Source organism: Artemia franciscana, chromosome 13, assembly GCF_032884065.1.
Source record: "Artemia franciscana chromosome 13, ASM3288406v1, whole genome shotgun sequence".
NCBI lineage: Eukaryota > Metazoa > Arthropoda > Branchiopoda > Anostraca > Artemiidae > Artemia > Artemia franciscana.
The window spans coordinates 10,917,911-10,936,734 of record NC_088875.1 but is presented as its reverse complement, the minus strand read 5'-3'; the positions used below and the strand labels follow the sequence as shown (position 1 = coordinate 10,936,734).

Genomic DNA, 18,824 nt, shown 5'->3' with positions numbered 1-18,824 from the left:
CCACTCTCTTTTGGGAGGTTTGGGGGGGTAGTAAAAATTAGGAGGTATTTTTAACTTACAGATGAGTTATCAGTTCTTAATGAAATTTGTTATTTAGAAGGATCTTGTGTCTCAGAGCTTTTATTTTACATTCCAACTGGATTGACATTCCAACGAGATTGTGGGGGGGAGGCTGGAAGGGGGAACCTGAAATCTTGGAAAACGCTTAGAGTAGAGGGTTTGGGATGAAACTTGGTAGGAAAAGTAAGCACATGTACTAGAGTCCTAGATTGCAATGTAAATTTCTGTCAGTCCGTCTGTTGGTCTTGGTTCTGCTAGTTTGGGCACTTCCAGATAAGCCAGGATGATGAAAGTTGGCAGGCATATCAGGGACCCAACCAGATTAAATTATAAATAGTCACTTCCCTGATTTTACTGTCTGGGGGGATTAGAAGGATTGTTAATCAGATGTACTACAAATGTAGTACCACTAGATTCCTTACTGAAAACTCAAGTTAAGGTTAACTGCTTTTTGCCAAATCTTAAATAGGCATAAAACTATCATGTATGTAATCTTCTAAGCTGTGAAAATATAGAAAGGGAAGAGATAGTAGTTTGATGACATCTATCTATGGTATATTTTAGACCCTGGATTCAAAAGTGAGACAAATTGTTGGTTGAGTAAGTCATTAAGACTGTTAGTATTAGTAGTTTGCCCTCTTCTGATGTGTATGTTGACATGCTCACTCTTTCCAATTAGGGCTGGTATAGGGTGGACAAGAGAGCTTCCTGTCTCTTAAGAAATACTAGATCCAATGCTCTACATCCCTAAAATATCTTGCTTGTTGGAGAAGAGTATCAGGAATAATATTGATGATATGACTTTGGAGAAACTGGTTGTTCTATGTGTTGTTTGGTAGGCTGATGTCTCCTTGTAATTTGTAGATCAAGTTGGTTTGTGTCTGGTATCTTGAAAGTAAGCTAAGCTAATTCTCATCAGTCTCTTGTGGTGACAATAATGACAGACTCCTATTTGCACTGACAATTCTGTCAGAAAGGTAGCTTTTATTCTCTAAAAAATTTAGCAGCCTAAGAGAAAGTATGGCAAATGAAAATAATGAAGAAAAGATAGAATTTTGGAATATTCTACCTTTGTTCCAAAATATATGCAGAATGCATATTATAGTATATACTATAGTGTTTAGGATATTTGAGAGATATTGCAATTGAAACTACTTCATTTTGGGTTCTTTACTGGCTACATCTGATTTTTTTTTCATTAATTTTGCAATATATTTTTCAAGAAGCCCATTCACCCTATATAAAAAAAAGAATAAATTAACCAGAAAAATAGTGGCATTTTGTGCCATTATTTTACTGTCTTGAATTTGTTATCCAACTGGCTGAAAACATTGGTTGAGGGTTTCAACCCTCCCCCTAGACATAAAGAATTTGTTGACAACTATAGTTCATGATACATCCCTTGTAATCATGAACATGCTCACAATGCATACATTAGGAAGTTTTCCTGTTGGCTCTGAATTACCTTTATGGGGAATTTTTTCTGTTCCAATTTAAATAACAAGGAGTCAAACTTTAAGTCAGAACAATGCAAATTTAAAATTGATTATGATCCTTATTCCATATAAACAATTAATAGTTTCAGTAAAAAAAATTCATCAAGCCCTGTTCAAAAAAAAGTATTTTGTATTGTCCACAAATGTCCACAAGACATACATCAATAGGTTTCCCTCTGAAGTACCTCTACTTGTATCTTGTTTGAATTGTGTAACTTACTTTAATTTAACTTGAATCCCTCTTGTCAGCCTCAAGGACAAGAGCTTGTCAGCAATAAGGAAAGTTGTCAACTTTAGACTTGAAGACTTCAACACTGGAAGACATAACATCATTCTGGGTAAGGGACATCCATAGGCTGACTACACAATTAGAAAAGAATTTTTTTGCAGCCTGGTGTGAGTTAGTTCTTGGTAAAGCTTCAAGGGGTGGCAACTAGTACTTGGCAAACTGACTGTCTAGACCATGTTGGGGATGACACTATGGTCATAGACTAACTTGTTAGCCATTAATACATCTCCTCATCTATGTCTAAATGTAAGAGAATGGTAATTCAAGCCTATGTAATTGGGTAGGATATGCAAAGTGTTGCTAACTAACACATTGCTGTACTAATTCTGGAATTGATATCTCACCCTTATTGACTAGAGTAGTAATACACATTCCAAATTCTAATTTTGATCTGATCAGGCTGTTTAAGAGCTTGGTGATCACAGCTTGAGGACTGCTGCAGAATGTTCTTTTCATTAAACCAGGAGTTTGGTTGGCATTGGCTACTCTAGACTGTGTATGAAAATAATACTTGAGCTTATCATCAACCAAGACTCCCATATCTTTTTCACTGTGACTGCATATGGCTGGCTGTTTTGAGCCATTGCTGGGTTCCATAAAATACTAGCACAGAGGGTTATTTGCTCCCAAGTGAATGACTGCATTTCTGGATATTAAGTTCAAGTCACCAGGATTTTGTCCACTTTGAGAATGCACCAAGATGCACTTGGATGGCTATGACACTTTTTGGGAAATGGACAGAACCAATTATATTAGAATCATCCACATACAAGTAAATTCTATTCTCTACGATTGAAGGTATATTGTAAATGAAAATATTAAATAAAGATGGACCCAAAGCAGTCCCTTGGGGCACTTCACTTTTTACATCTACTGATTCTAAAAAGAAGATTGATCTGCCATCTCTGAATACCCTTACCACTTGCTTTCTATTGCTAAGACATTGCATTGTCTAGTTGACAACATCATTGTATATACCCATTGCACAGAGTTAACAATTTAGTCTCCTGTGTTATACTTTATCTAACACTTTGGCTATATCCAGTAATATCATGTCAACAGGAGACCCCTCATCCATAAGTTTTGTGACATGCTTATATGTATCAATGAGGTTAGTGTCAACTGATCAGTTGGGAGAAAATCAATGTTGATTAAGCAATAGTAGATTGTTAATATTTAAATGAACACCAATGGCTGAATTGACTATACCTTTGTGTAGTTTCCCAATTGCTGATGTGAGACTATTTAGTTGATAATTATTAGCTTCATCTCTCCATCTTACTGGATGATGCATACCTCAAAATTTCTTGGTGTTAGATTTCATTGCAGCTGCTGCTGATTCCTCATATTTTTCAGTGATATTTCTATTAAGACTTTACAATTGGTGATACAACTGTTTATATTTCATGTAATAATCCACCTGATTGTGATTCTTTATGTACAGATTCCAGTATTTCCTTTCTTTTTGTTCCTGGCAATTTTAATATCTTATGTAAAATATGGGAGGCTTTTGTGTTTCCTTTTCCAATTTACAGATGTGTGATTTTCAATAGCTCCCAGAAGTTTTCTTTTCATAGTTGACCATAACTCTTCAACATATACTTTCAATAAGAGACCAATCAAATTGATTGACTTGTCACAAACAAATGCACAACTGTGTGTCATTATTTTCTCTGCAACTAGGAAGCTCAATATACAGTTATCAATATTTTTAATTGATTTGCTATCATAAAATTTTTAGTCAATAGGAACTTGGTCCTCCACATGGAAAAATTGTAGCTTTGTGCTACAAAATGGTAAAAACATCTTTCTTGTGGCCCAATGTTTTTGTTCACTTTAAAGGGGCTCTAGAACTTTTAATTTTCAATTAACTGAGTCTTTTACAAATCATCTAGGATCATCGGTTCAATATGATCACGCCTGGAAAAGACACAAATATTAATTCATCTATGATATTTCTTTTGGGAAAAATGCAAAATTCCACATTTTTATGGCACTTGGTATTAACCAAGTGATATGTAGAAATCACAAAATTCTATCAGTCTGTCTGTCTGTCCTGGTTTTGCTACTTTAGGCACTTCCAGGTAAGCTAGGACAATGAAATATGGCAGGCATATCAGGAACTGGACCTGATTAAATTAGAAATAGTCGTTTTCCCCGATTTGACCATCTGGGGGAGTGGGGGTTAATTCAGAAAAAATAGAAAAAATGAAGTATTTTTAACTTATGAATGGTTGATCAGATCTTAATGAAATTTGATATTTGGAAGGATATCATGTCTCAGAGCTGTTTTTTTAAATCCCGACCAGACCCAGTGACATTGGGGGGAAGTTGGCAGGGGGAAACCTAAAATATTGGAAAACACTTAGAGTGGAGGGATTGAGATGAAACCTGATGGGAAAAATAAGCACGAGTCCTAGATACATGATTGACATAACCGGAACGGATCCGCTCTCTTTGGGGTAGTTGGGGGGGGGTTAATTCTGAAAAATTAGAAAAATGAGGTATTTTGAACTTAGAAACAGGTGATCAGATCTCAATGAAATTTGATATTTAGAAAAATATCGTGTCTCAAAGCTCTTATTTTAAATCCCGACCACATCTGGTGACATTGGGGGGAGTTCGGGGGGAACCTAAAATCATGGAAAATGCTTAGAGTGGAGGGATCGGGATGAAACTTGGTGGGAAAAATAAGCAGAAGTCTTAGATATGTGATTGACATAATTGGAACGGATCCGCTCTATTTGGGGGGGGTTAATTCTGAAAAATTAGAAAAAAGGCGTATTTTAACTTACAAAGGAGTGATTGGATCTTCATGAAACTTCTTATTTAGAAGGACCTTGCAACTCAGATCTCTTGTTTTAAATCTCAACCGGATCCAGCATCATTGGGGGGGGGGGTGGACCAGAAATCTTAGAAAATACTTAAAGGAGAGAGATCAGGATGAAACTGGATGGGAAGAATAAAAACAAGTCTCAGATATGTGACTGACATAACCGAACCAAATCTGCTCTCTTTGGTGGAGTTGGGGGGGGGGTTAATTCGGAAAAATGAGGTATTTGTAACTTACAAGCGGATGGCCAGATCTTAATGAAATTTGATATTTAGAAGGATCTTGTGCTTTAAAGCTCTTATTTTAAATTTTGACCAGATCCCGTGACATTGGGGGGAGTTGGAGGGGAAAACCGGAATTCGTGGAAAAAGTGAAAATTAGGGTAGTTTTATCTTACAAATAGGTGATCAGATCATAATTAAACTTGATAAATAGAAGGATCTTAATCGTACTGAATTCGCTCTCTTTGGGGGAGTTGGGGGGAGGGGTTTTAGTGGTTTGGCGAGTTTGGTGCTTCTGGATATGCTAGGATGATGAAAATTGGTAGGCATGTCTGGGAGCTGCACAAGTTGACTTGATAAAGTCATTTTCCCAGATTGGACCATCTTGGGGGCTAAAGGAAGAGGAAAAATTAGAAAAAATGTCGTATTTATAACTTACAAGTGGGTGATCAGATCTTAATGAATTTTGATATTTAGAAGGACTTTATGACTCAGAGCTCTTATTTTAAATCCGACCGTCTTTAAGCCTCTGATCAAACAGTTTGTGGTAACAAACTGTAGTAAGGAGCGACCCGGCTCAATAGTAAACGAAACTCTAAAAAACGGAACTTTGCTAAAAGATATATCAAAAGAATCGGATTTTTTATGCTGATTTTTAATATATAAGTTTCATCAAATTTAGTCTTTGTCATAAAAAGTTACGAGCCTGAGAAAATTTGCCTTATTTTGGAAAAATAGGGGGAAACACCCCCTAAAAGTCATAGGATCTAAACTTAAAACGAACAGAAATTACTCCGTATATGAAATGGGTTGTCCCCTCTGCAATCCCTCGCTCTTTACGCTGAAGTTTGACTCTTTGCCACAATTCTACTTTTTAAAACAATTAAAAACTTTAGCGTAAAGAGCGAGGGATTGCGGAGGGGACAACCCATTTCCTATACGGAGTAATTTCTGTTCGTTTTAAGTTTTAATGTCGCTCCTTACTGTCAGTTTAAAAATTTTCCTTTTAAATCAATCTATTGATTCTTAGAGTTTTGTTAGAGCTCATACCATATGAGCTCTTGACTCTTAGCTCTTCTTGCCTTGTCAGAAGTGCCATAGGAGCTTCAAACTTCTAAAGTAGGGTTCTCTAGCATGCTTGAACTGATAATGTGATTTTATGAAGATTACTTTTATATTTTGCAGAGTTTTCCCTGCTCTTGAGAATCAGGCACATTTTCTCGGGCATGATGCATTTGACATATAGCATTAAATAAGTTGTTGGACTGTAATGTAAAAAGTTAAGAGCCATGTTTAATTGTAGAAAAACGAGACAGATAGTCCAAGTGAGAGGCAGAAAAATTGAGGTATTTTTAACTTAAGAACAGGTGACCAGATCTTAATGAAATTAGATATTTAGAAGGAATTCATGTCTCAGAGCTCTTATTTCAAATCCCGACCAGATCTGTTGACATTGGGGGGAGTTGGAGGGGGAAACCGGAAATCTTGGAAAACACTTAGAGTAGGGAAATTGGGATGAAACTTGGTGGGTAGAATCAGCAAATATCGTAGATGCGTGATTGACGTAACCGTACTGGATCCATTCTCTTTGGGGGAATTAGGGGTGGGGTTCAGTGCTTTGGCGAGTTTGGTGCTTCTGGACGTGCTAGGATGATGGAAGTTGGTAGGCGTGTTCGGGAGCTTCACAAATTGACCTGATAAAGTCGTTTTCTCTGATTAGACCATCTGGGGGGCTGAAGGGAGGGGAAAAGGTAGAAAAAATGAGGTATTTATAACTTACAAATGGGTGATCAGATCTTAATGAATTTTGATACTTAGAAGGACCTTGTAACTCAGAGCTCTTATTTTAAATCCCGGCCGCCATTAAGCCTCCGATTTTCCTTTTAAATCAATCTATTGATTCTTAGAATTTACTAGAGCTCATACCATATGAGCTCTTGGCTCTTGGCTTGTCCGGCCTCGTCACAAGTGCTCTATGAGCTCTTATCTCTTGTTCTAACGGGTGGTGGGGGCTTTGTTAAAAGCTGCCAGAAGTCCAGAAGCTCTCCAGCAACTAAGTATAGAATTGTCATAGTCCGTTCTGAGCTTATTTAACACTATACTACTAGAAAATGATAAAATAATCAGCTCTATTGACCAAATTAAGAACTCTAATTTTGCTAATCCTTGACTCAGATCTCTCTGGTGGACTTGTTACTTTTATTAAATTGGCTCTTTGTTCTGACTTGTTTGAACTAAATGATCACCACTTAGCTTTGAGAGTGGACTCCTGTGTTTATGTTAGTGTTTATCTACCCACTGATTTATCCAACAATCAGTCAGTTATGGTATTTGATTTATTGTGTAAATAGTTAGGTTCTTGTGTAGAAAACATTCAGTGTCTAGGTTTACCTTGTGTTATTGCTAGAGACTTTAATTGTAATTTGTCTGAACCAGATTCTTGGGCATCTCCATGTACTACTATACCTAAGGATTTATTTGGTGATTCTTTGTGTGTATTAGATAAAATGTCCAATTTTGTGTATATTCACAATTCTTTGCAAACCTCTAATTTAGACCGTGTTGCTGTATCTTCAGACCTGACCATAAATACAGTTAATATTATTTTTGATTATCAGATCTCTGACTACTTACCTATAGCTTGCTCTATTGGTGTGCCATCTTTTGAGATTGATCAAACTCAGTTCCTTGGGTTGGTTGACTTGATTCTAAGTAAAAATAATGTCCTGATTTTTCTTGATGTATATTGTGTTGAAATATGTCATGTCATCTGCTTTGCCAAAAAACAGGCTGTCCCTATATAACTTGTCTTCAAAGGGATCATTTCTTATGGTCCACAAATCCAGAGCTTTTTACTTCATGTGGACAAGCGAAGTTTTGGTTTTCTATATAGAAAGAGTGCGGGCATCCTACTATCAGACATGTGAATGGCATATAGGTCTCCATGAACCAGAGGTTTTCCAATATCCTTACCAGCATTGCAGAGATCTTTAATTAATAGCTGTTATTATCTAATATAATAGGTATTATATATAACTAATTAATGGCTATTCCGCCCATGCAAGACCAGAATGAAATATGGTATTTTAATTATTTCTACTGCTTTTCCATTTACAAAAAAGTAATCAAGAAAAACAGGTTTTAATTTCAACTAAGCAGTGAACAAAAAATAAAACAAAACAATACTTTGATTATAAAGACCCCAAGTCTGGGAGCCTTTCTCAATGAAAAAAAAAAGAATGAAAACACAAACAAAAGTTGTTTAAAAAAAATAAAACACAAAAAAACGACATCTAAACCCACAAAGAAACAAGAGCTAAGAGCTCATATGGTACTTGTGATGAGGTCAGAAGAGCCAAGAACTCATATGGTATGACTCTGGCAAAATTCTAAGAATCAATAGATTGCTCTAAAAGGAAAATCAGAGGCTTAATGCCGGTCAGGATTTAAAATAAGAGCTCTGAGTCACGAGGTCCTTTTAAATGTCAAAATTCGTAAAGATCCGATCACCCACTCGTAAGTTATAAATACCTCATTTTTTCTAATTTTTCCTCTTCATTCAGCCCCCCAGATGGTCTAATCAGGGAAACCAAATTTATCAAGTCAATTTGTGCAGCTCCCTGACATGCCTACCATTTGTCATTGTCCTAGCACGTCTAGAAGCATCAAACTCGCCAAAGCACTGAACCCCACCCCCTAACTCCCCCAAAGAGAGCGGATCCAGTCCGGTTATGTCAATCACGTATCTACGAAATTTATAAGCGTTTTCCAAGATTTTCGGTTTCCCCTTCCAACTCCTTCCAATGTCAACAGATCTGGTCGGGATTTGAAATAAGAGCTCTGAGACATGAGTTCCTTCTAAATATCAAATTTCATTAAGATCCGGTCACTTTTTCAATACCTTAATTTTAAAAATTTTTCCAAATTAACAACCCCCAGCTCCCCTAAAGAGAACGGATCCGTTCCAAATATGACAATCACGTATCTATAACTTGTGCTTATTCTTCCCATCAAGTTTCATCCCGATCTCTCCACTGTAAGCGTTTTCAAAGATTTCCGGTTCCCCCTCCAGCTCCCCCCCCCCCCCACTGTCACCGGATCTGGTCGGGATTTAAATGAGATTTCTAAATCACAAGATCCTTCTAAAGATCAAATTTCATTAAGATCTGATCACCCATTTGTAAGTTACAAATACCTCATTTTTTCTAATTTTTCCAAGTTACCCCCCACCACTCCACCAAAGAGAGCGGATCCGGTCCGGTTATTTCCGTCAAATATCTCGGATTTGTGCTTATTCATGCCACCAAGTTTCATCCTGATCTCCCTGCTTTAAGCGTTTTCCAAGATTTCTGGTCCCCCCCCCCAATGACACTGGATCTGGTCGGGATTCAAAATAAGAGATTTGAGTTACGAGGTCCTTCTAATATTTCATTAAGATCCGATCACTCCTTTGTAAGTCAAAGTACCTTATTTTTTCTAATTTTTTAGAATTAACCCCCCCACCCCAACTCCCCCAAAGAGAGCGGATCCATTCCAGTTATGTCAATTATGTATCTAGGACCTGTGCTTATTTTTCCCACCAAGTTTCATCCTGATCCCTCCTTTTTAAGCGTTTTCCAAGATTTTAGCCCCTCCCCCCCTCCAACTCCCCCAATGTCACCGGATCCAGTCGGATTTAAAAAAAGAGCTCTGAGACACAATATCCTTCCAAACATCAAATTTCATTAAGATTCAATCACTCCTTTGTAAAAAAAAACACCTCATTTTTTCTAATTTTTCAGAATTTACTACCCCCCCCCCCCAACTCCCCCAAAGAGAGCGGATCCATTCCAGTTACGTCAGTCACTTATCTAGGACTTGTGATTATTTTTCCACCAAGTTTCATCCCGATACCTCCACTCTAAGCGTTTTCCAAGATTTGAGGACCTCCCCCCCCCCCCAACTTCCTGTAGTGTCACCGGACCCGGTTGGGATTTAAAATAAGAGTTCTGAGACACGATATCCTTCCAAACATCAAATTTCATTAAGATCCAATCACCTGTTAGTAAGTTTAAAATTCCTCATTTTTCTGATTTAACCGTCTTCCCACTCCCCCCCCCCCCCCCTCAGATGGTCGATTCGGAAAAACGACCATTTTCTAATTTAATCTGGTCTAGTTCCTGATACGTCTGTCAAATTTCATCATCCTACCTTACCTGGAAGTGCCTAAAGTAGTAAAACCAGGACAGACAGACAGACCAACAGAATTTGCAATTGCCATATGTCACTTGGTAGATGCCAAGTGACAATAAATAGGAACAAGTAACAAGCTTCCAGCACTGATGTTACAACACAAGAATAAAACCAAAGTAAACGTCAATAGTGAAACCATGGGTCACTCTCCTCTCAACATTCAGTGCATCAACATCTTTTTATATGCTGAATAAAAATATTTTTTTTCAAAAGTAAATAAAAATATCATTACATAAATTATTTTTATTATATCATAAAAAGCAATTTCTATACTCTGAATGTTGAGAGGAAAGTGACCATTGGTTTTTACTATAGACATTCGCTTTGGTTTTATTCTTAAGTTATAACATCAGTGCTGGATGTTTGTTTATAATTTGAGTTGTTCTTATTGTTTTTCTCTGTGTGTGTTTAGTTATTGTTTTTTTTTGTGTTTTATTTTTTTAAATCATCTTTTTTTTTGCTCTGTTTGTTTTGTTTTTTTCCCATGGAGAAAGGCTCCCAGAATATATTTTTTTTAATTGATGTGTTGTTTTGTTGTATTTTTTGTTCACTGCTTTGTTGTTTTGTTATATTTTTTGTTCACTGCTTTGTTGAAATTAAAACCAGTTTTTCTTGGTTAATTTTTTGCATTTAAATTTGTCTCCTTCTCAGCATCCACTTCTCTATCACCATCTTTAAATGATATTCCAGAAGTTCAGTGGTATGCATATTATGAATCTGATTTTTCTGCCCCTAATCCCATCATAGAGCAGTATTATGTAGCGGCTCTGGATCAGTTTCTTGATGCTCAACCAAATGAAGATTTTAGGGTCAGTGCATGGTCTATTGAAGATGCCATCCAAAAATTTAAATAGAGATGTACATCTGGCATTGATCAATCTAGTGCGACTCATTTTAAATACCGCGGAAAACATCTTACAGCTCATCTATCTCTGCTTGTGCAGATGATTTTCACTGAGGGTATCATCTGACTCGTATACCTAAATAGGGAAATCTGAAGTCCACTGTACATCAATCTGTCCTTTTACTGTAGCTACATCCCTTTTCAAGCTCTTTGAGCTACTATTTATTAGGGAACTTGAAAAAGTCTGCTATACTTCTCTGCACCAGTTAAGATTTAAGCAAGGTTTTGGGCGTGTTGATGCTTTAACCTCTGTTGCAGAATTATATGGAGAAAGCCTTGTTTTGGGAAGACATGATGCATTCAACTCTCTTGTCCATGCAGCAATGCTTCTGAAAGCTGATAGACATTACATAAAAAAAAAACAATTTTTTTAACTGAAAGTAAGGAGCGACATTAAAACTTAAAACGAACAGAAATTACTCCGTATATGAAATGGGTTGTCCCCTCCGCAATCCCTTGCTCTTTACGCTAAAGTTTTTAATTGTTTTAAAAAGCATAATTTTGGCAAAGAGTCAAACTTTAACGTAAAGAGCAAGGGATTGCGGAGGGGACAACCCATTTCATATACGGAGTAATTTCTGTTCGTTTTAAGTTTTAATGTCACTCCTTACTTTCAGTTTAAAAAAATTGTTTTTTTTTTTTTTATGTAATTCCTGAACGTTTTTGAATTACTGCATGTTTGATTTTGGCTCTCCACACATAAACTATTAAAATGAAATTTGCATATTAATTCCTTTTTTGGCTAAATGGCTTTCTCTTAGTTTTGATCAAACGATTTTGAGAAATAAGGGGTGGGGAAAGCCTAGTTGCCCTACAATTTTTCGGTTACATAAAAAGGCAACTATAAATTTTAATTTTTAACGAATGTTTTTATTAGTAAAAAATATACGTAACTTAAGAATTAGCTTACGTAACAAGCTTTTATATTCTTAAATTTTTATTATGTATATGAGGGGGTTTGTTAATACCTAAAGGTTTGTTAATACCCTCGTTAATACCTCGCTCTTTGCACTAAATTGTAAGTTTTGTCCCAATTCTTTAAGAATAACCCCTGAATCTGAGAGGCTGTAGAGTAAATAGTTGAAATTACTAAAAAATACTATAGCATAAAGAGCGAGGTATTTATCTCCTCCTAAATACCTCGATCTTTATGCTAAAGTATTTTTAGAACCCCTCATATTCGTAATAATCTCTGTTCGTTTTAAGTTTCAATGCTACTCCTTGCTTTCAATTGAAAACTTTTCCATGTTTATTTTTTCATTGTTTTTTTATAGTAATTTTAGAAAAACCTGCGCCCTTTTCATTGAATTTCTGGTCCCCCATGACATATTTCTCCAAAGAAAGATCCTCCCACATAGCTCCCCCAAAACCAAAAAAAAATTCCCTGAAAACGTTGTACACTTCCCAGTAACCATTATTATATGTAAACACTGGCCGAAGTTTGTAACTTGCAGCCCCTCCCCCAGGGACTGTGGGGGAGTAAGTCATTCCAAAAGACATAGTTATTATGGTTTTTGACTATGCAGAACAAAATGGCTATCTCAAAATTTTGATCCGTTGACTTTGGAGAAAAAATGAGCGTGGGAGGGGGCCTAGGTTCCCTCCAATTTTTTGGTTTACTTAAAAAGGGCACTAGAACTTTTCATTTCCGTTAGAATGAGCCCTCTTGCAACATTCTAGCACCACTTGGTCGATACGATGACTCCTGAAAAAAAAAAACAAATACACACGCACCCGTGATTTGTCTTCTGGCAAAAATACGAAATTCCACATTTTTGTAGATAGGAGCTCGAAACTTCTTCGCTCCTACTACAGTTCGCTACCACGAACTGTTCGAAAGAAAATAATTCGGTATTTCGGGGCTTCTGACATTATTACTCTTTTGCGGAAGTTAGGCTCAAAATTGGAAAAGGATTATATTTTTTCTCGTTTTCCACCTCTTAGTTCGTTTATTTTCCCGTTAGTTTTCACCTGTTTTCGCTTTATAGTTGTGTTATCTCTTGGCAGTTCTTTCGTTAGTTGAGTTATGGTTGTGGTATATATGTTTTATCGCTCGTATAGTTGTGTTATTTTCAAATTATACTCCATAATAGAGAGGCTCCGAACACCCAGCATTGTATATTAAGCTCTGAATTTGACGTTTTTTTCTAACGTGACCAGATTCGTCCTGCGCCCTTTTCATTGAATTTTTCTTCCCCCATGACATATTTCTCCAAGGAAAGATCCTCCCACATAGCCCCCTCCCCTCAACCCTACCCCCAAAACCAAAAAAATCCCCCTGAAAACGTCTGTACACTTCCCAATAACCATTATTATATGTAAACACTGGTCGAAGTTTGTAACTTGTAGCCCCTCCCCCAGGGACTGTGGGGGAGTAAGTCATCCCCAAAGACATAGTTATTATGGTTTTCGACTATGCTGAACAAAATGGCTATCTCAAAGTTTTGATCCGTTGACTTTGGGAAAAAATGAGCGTGGGAGGGGGCCTAGATGCCCTCCAATTTTTTTGGTCACTTAAAAAGGGCACTAGAACTTTTCATTTTCGTTAGAATGATCCCTCTTGCGACATTCTAGGACCACTTGGTTGATACGATGACCCCTGGGGAAAAGAAAAAAAATAAAACAAATAAACACGCACCCGTGATTTGTCTTCTGGCAAAAAATACAAAATTCCACATTTTTTTAGATAGGAGCTTGAAACTTCTACATTGAATCTGGCCATTGTTTGCTCTCTTTGATATTTATATTCAAGACTGTGTATCTGCCTGAAACTCTCTCCATATTAAGGCATGATTTCGCATAAACAACTTATCCCAGTCAAGAAAGGGGCCTGACAAGGAGCAGTCACATCTCCTGACGTCTTTAATTACTTTTTGGAAGCACAAGATTTCTACCCACCTTCATTGATTTTGTCTTCTGTAAACCTTTCCTTAATTTGCTATGCTGACAATATCCTAAACATTAGTTGAACTCAACATATCACCGAAATTTTTGGAATCCTTAAAGTAGAATATCAGAAAGTTGGGCTTGAATTCAACTCCTCTAAATCTGATACTGTTCTGTTTAACTGGGAAAGAGATTCCTCTGCCCCTTCCATCACACTTATATCTAGCTCTGGTCAACCTGTAGATCACCTTATGTATCTAGGTCTGCCCATTGCTTCTTCTATCCGACACACCCAAAATCTTCTTCTTGAACAAATCAGACATAGAATCTCAGCAACTTGTGCTCCCATTGTATTTTGTAGACTTTGATTGAACCTACTTCTTCTGGCAAGTCTATATAATACTGTGGCCTTTCCCCATATCCTCTACGCTGCGACTTTCTGGAAACTCCTAACTATAACTGAGAAGAGTAAAACCTGACCCATGTTCTTTGTTTTGCCAAGTATCTGCTTCATCTGCCTTTTACAAAAAATTTAAACCATACAAAAAGAATAGAATTTGCTTCATATTTGGGCTCAGAAACCCAAATATACCAAGTTCCTACAATAGTAAAGTGGTTCATGTCTTATTGCTGAAAGAAAAAATGTTCTGCTAAATAAACATTTTCTAAAAAATCAGAACCAGTTTTTAGACGAAACTTTATAACTGGCTAAGAAATCCATCTGTATTTACAGGCCTAGCTTCCTAATTTAAAGATACTCAAATGAAATTCCCAGTCCCGGGTCAGTCCATTGCCACCCCCCCACTCCATTCTTGAACCCCTCCAAGGGATTTGGAATCCCACATTAATAAGTATCCATTTTTCATTTATAGGAAAGTCTTTACATCTTCAATATTCGTGGAAAAGGTTTGGCAAATTCAATAAAATTGTGTATAAGGAATGTTTCCTAGTTTTATTCATGATTCTAAACTTTTTCATGTGCATATTTACCTTCTTTTAATCTTTCTATTTTTCAGGTGCATATTTAAACATTTAAACTTTTTCAGATGCATATTTACCTTCTTTTAATCTTTCCATTTTTCAGGTGCATATTTACCTTCTTTTAACCTTTCTATAAAAAAAAAAAATGATGATGACAACACATGCATTATTTTAACCGAAATTACTGTCATAAAAAATGGCTCTTGAATATATTTTTAATAATTTATTGCCTGCTATAAAAGTCGCTTTTGAGCTCTGTGATTCAGATTCAGAGCATAAAATTGCTTAAGTATTTACATTTTATAGTGCTTTCAAATGTGCTTGCTTCTACAAGTCTATATATATGCACTGAGTACATTCTTGCCATAGTGGCATTTCGGTAACTTTTTCTGCTGATGGAATTGACCTAATATTTGTGCTTTAATATTTCTAATTTTATTTTAGTTACTACTGCTGTTAAGAAGTCAAAGAGAGGTTTTTTTCAATCCCTTATATGCTGCTTTCGACAAAAGTATGATCCAAGCAATAATAGTGCAGAGAAAGTTGTTGCTGATACAAGGATACAAACAGGACAGTCTACCAATGGAGCAGTCCCTTTGCTATCAGGAAATACTGCTGTGGCCCAGAGCCTTAGACAGGAGGAAAATGGATGGTAAATTACTCTTTTTATTCTCTCTATTTCTTATATTTTCTTATTTTTCTTATATTTTTCTATTTTTTTTATTTTTCTCTATATTTTCTTATTTTCTATAAGAAAAAACGATCAAGAGTAGGGTTTTATGAGTAGGCCAAACGAAAATACTAAAAAACAAGCAAATATTTCATTACAAAAAAATATTCCAGGGAATATTTTATTCCCTGTTTAAATATTTAATAAATATTTTATTCCCTGTTTTGTTTAAATATTTTAAACAAAAAAGTTCCAGGGAAAATGTCGAAAAAAATTGAAAAGACAAAGAAATCCAAAACAATATGAAAAGTTAACTTGAAAAAACAAACCAATAAAAAACAAAAAATAGCAACAGCTCTTGTTTAAAATATATTTTTTTTAATTTGGCTGGTTAAAAAAATAGATATTTGTTTAATTATTTTTTATATAGAACTGCTTAATTTTTTCAGATAAAAACAGTTGTAAATAATTTATTACAATGATTTAGTCTTGCATTTAATTATTGGTTATCTTCATTTGGCCTTTATTTTGTCTTTAATTTTCTGTACAGAAAATTTGTCTTTATGCAAGTTTTTATGCAACAACTATAAGTGATAATTCAATGGAATTATGCAGTTAGTAATTATAGGTAAAATCTTTGTGTTAATTGGGTTGCGACAGAGTTGATTTGATTTTTTTACTTATGTGACCTGCTGGTTGCTGCTTGGCATAGCGAATGATGTCTGTCTCGTCCATCTACTTTGGTCCTATGCCAAGGTTTTGCGTTTTGCTCTGTTTGACGTTTGCCATCTTCAGAAACTAAGATAGGCTGTCGAACCACCGCTTCTTTGGTTGACCACGAGTCCCTTCCAGTCGGCTTTTGTGGGGTAGATTGACTTTGCATGTAGATGTTGAGGTACTCGCTGCAGGTGTTCAAACTATAGTAAGGTATGCTTGGATGCTTGGTTTGGAAGCCAAGGCTGCTTAGTGAGCTGCAACTATTGGAGACCTTTCTTCTTCCTCGGGCTCTTTGACTGAAATACGTTAATGGCCTTAAGGGTTGCGAGTGGTCTTTGTCATGTCTCAGCTATGTAAAGCATTATTGAGCTGACGAGTGCATTGAAAATCCGTAGTTTCGTTGTACACCGATATTTGGTTTTCGCTAAAGGTTTAGTCTGCTCATTGCAGAGGATGCCTTGAGTATTCTTGCTTGCAGCTTTGAGATAAGCGAGCCCATCTGACTAATCTATAGAGCCTGGGTAGGTGAGTTGGTACTGCATCAATACTAGTGGTACTATATAGGCTAACTGAGAAACTGGAAACAGGAGAAGATCAGATTATGGCGAAAATTTTGGTTATTCTCCAGTTTGTCTGCAGTCCTACTTTTGATTCTTCTTCTTGTAGGATTGGGAGCGCTTACAGCGAATGCTCCATGGACTCCGTCATAATGGCTAAATCGTCATCAAAGTCAGTATCTGAGATGACTCGATCACCAAGCTTCAGCGCAAAGTTCAAACGGGAAGTTGTCTTTGTCATAAAGCGGTGAATGACCACGTTGAAGTGGCCCTACGGGTTCTGGGGCCACTGCACTTTTTTTTATGCACCTGCGCCATGCATATATTTGAACACAGCTCTGTGTCCTATGGTGCAGAGCCTTAAAATGTCTGCAATATTTCTCAGGAAAGCCAGTCAACTCTATTCCGCCATAGAGCTTGTATATGCTACAATTGTAGAGATAACAATAAGATGGTCTTAGGTTTTTGTTCTGGGGCAAAGTTGTAAAGTATTAGGTTTTATATACGGTTTGTCTTAAAACTAACAACACAGATTGGGAGTCAGAAATAGATATAGAGTTTGACAACTACGTTATTTAATTGAGGGTAAGAAAACCCAGTAAAAATATTTTACCTGCAACATTTTTATCACCAAGGCCTATCAAAGGCTACTACCATCCTTTATATTTATCTAACAATATAAATCTAGTTTAATTGAGATTTATTATCTTTAAAGTAAAGACAGCGACGCATTATTTTATGCAATTATTTAAAAAAAAAACTTTTCCGAATAAGAAATTTTACAAAGTATAGTAAAGGTAAAGATCAGCAGGAATAAAAACCTAAAACAATTCAAATTCAAAAGGACTAGAAATTATTATTAAAGAATAAATGAAACCCAAAACGAATAGAAATCAAATAAACAAACATACAACCGGTACCATATAAATGAATGAATAAATCTTAAAATTTTAAGACCTAAATTGAATATTCAAATCAAGCTTAAAACAAACAAAAAATCTTTTACTATTAAAGAATTGATGAAACCCAAAACGAACAGAAATTAAATAAACAATTATAGCAAACAAACATGCAACGGGTACTAATGTAAACAAATAAATAAATCTTAAAACGAACAAAAATCACTACAAACATGAGTTTGGCTACTGCCCCCTTCCCTTTAGATTATTTTAAACAAAATTGCTATCTCAAAAGTCAGATCGGATGTATTTTGGAAAAAAATGGGGGAGGGGGCTATTTGCCCTATGATCGCTTTTGAATATTTAAAAGAAAAATTGAACTTTTGATGTTAAATCAAATGAGCCTCCTCTAAGTTTATACGAACATTACCTTCCATTAAAACTTACATGCCCCCGGGTAATAATTTATAGTCCTTGACCCTGGGCTTTTCGGGGCTCTGTCAACCCCACTGGCATTGTTATTTAATGCATGGACTGTCTTGAGCAAGACGGTTATCTCAAAATTCCGACCAAATTCATTTTGGAGAAAAGGGCTTGCGGAGAGGCTAGTTTTCGATCAGTTTTGACTCTTAAAAAGAAACTAGAACTGCCAATTTCCAATCAAAATAAGCCCTCTTTGAAGTTAATATGACCACCCCTTCCCTAAAACCCTTAAATACCCCTCGCGTATAACTTAAAACACTGGCCCGGGCTCTATGAGGTTTTTGTTAACCTCGGAGTTTTTTTTTTATATATATGATCTTTCGTCTATTTTGAACGAAATTACTACCTAAAAAATGATCGGATGCAGTTGGTAAAAAGGAAAGGGAGGGGGATTGGGCCCTCCAGTCCCTTTTGATTCTTAAAAAGAAAACTAGAACTTTCAATTTCCAATCGAATGAGCCCCCTCCGAAGTTCATACGACCACCCCTTCCATTAAAAACGTATACTCTTCCCACTGGGCTTTGGGGGGGGGGGGGGTCTTGACTGTGGAATTTTAGACCCTGAAGTTTTTGTTATCTGACTTTTTAGCTATTTGA

The 18,824-nt window shown here is 36.2% G+C and overlaps 1 protein-coding gene across 2 annotated transcripts in view; it reads left to right on the top strand.

Moving 5' to 3' along the window:
- LOC136034510 (carboxy-terminal domain RNA polymerase II polypeptide A small phosphatase 1-like) overlaps positions 1-18,824 on the top strand; it is a 46,494-nt gene that overhangs the window by 4,127 nt on the left and 23,543 nt on the right. For both annotated transcript variants that reach the window (XM_065715732.1, XM_065715731.1), the window contains exon 2: positions 15,347-15,554. In XM_065715732.1, coding sequence (XP_065571804.1) covers positions 15,347-15,554 — 208 coding nt within the window. The remainder of the gene's footprint in view (positions 1-15,346; positions 15,555-18,824) is intronic.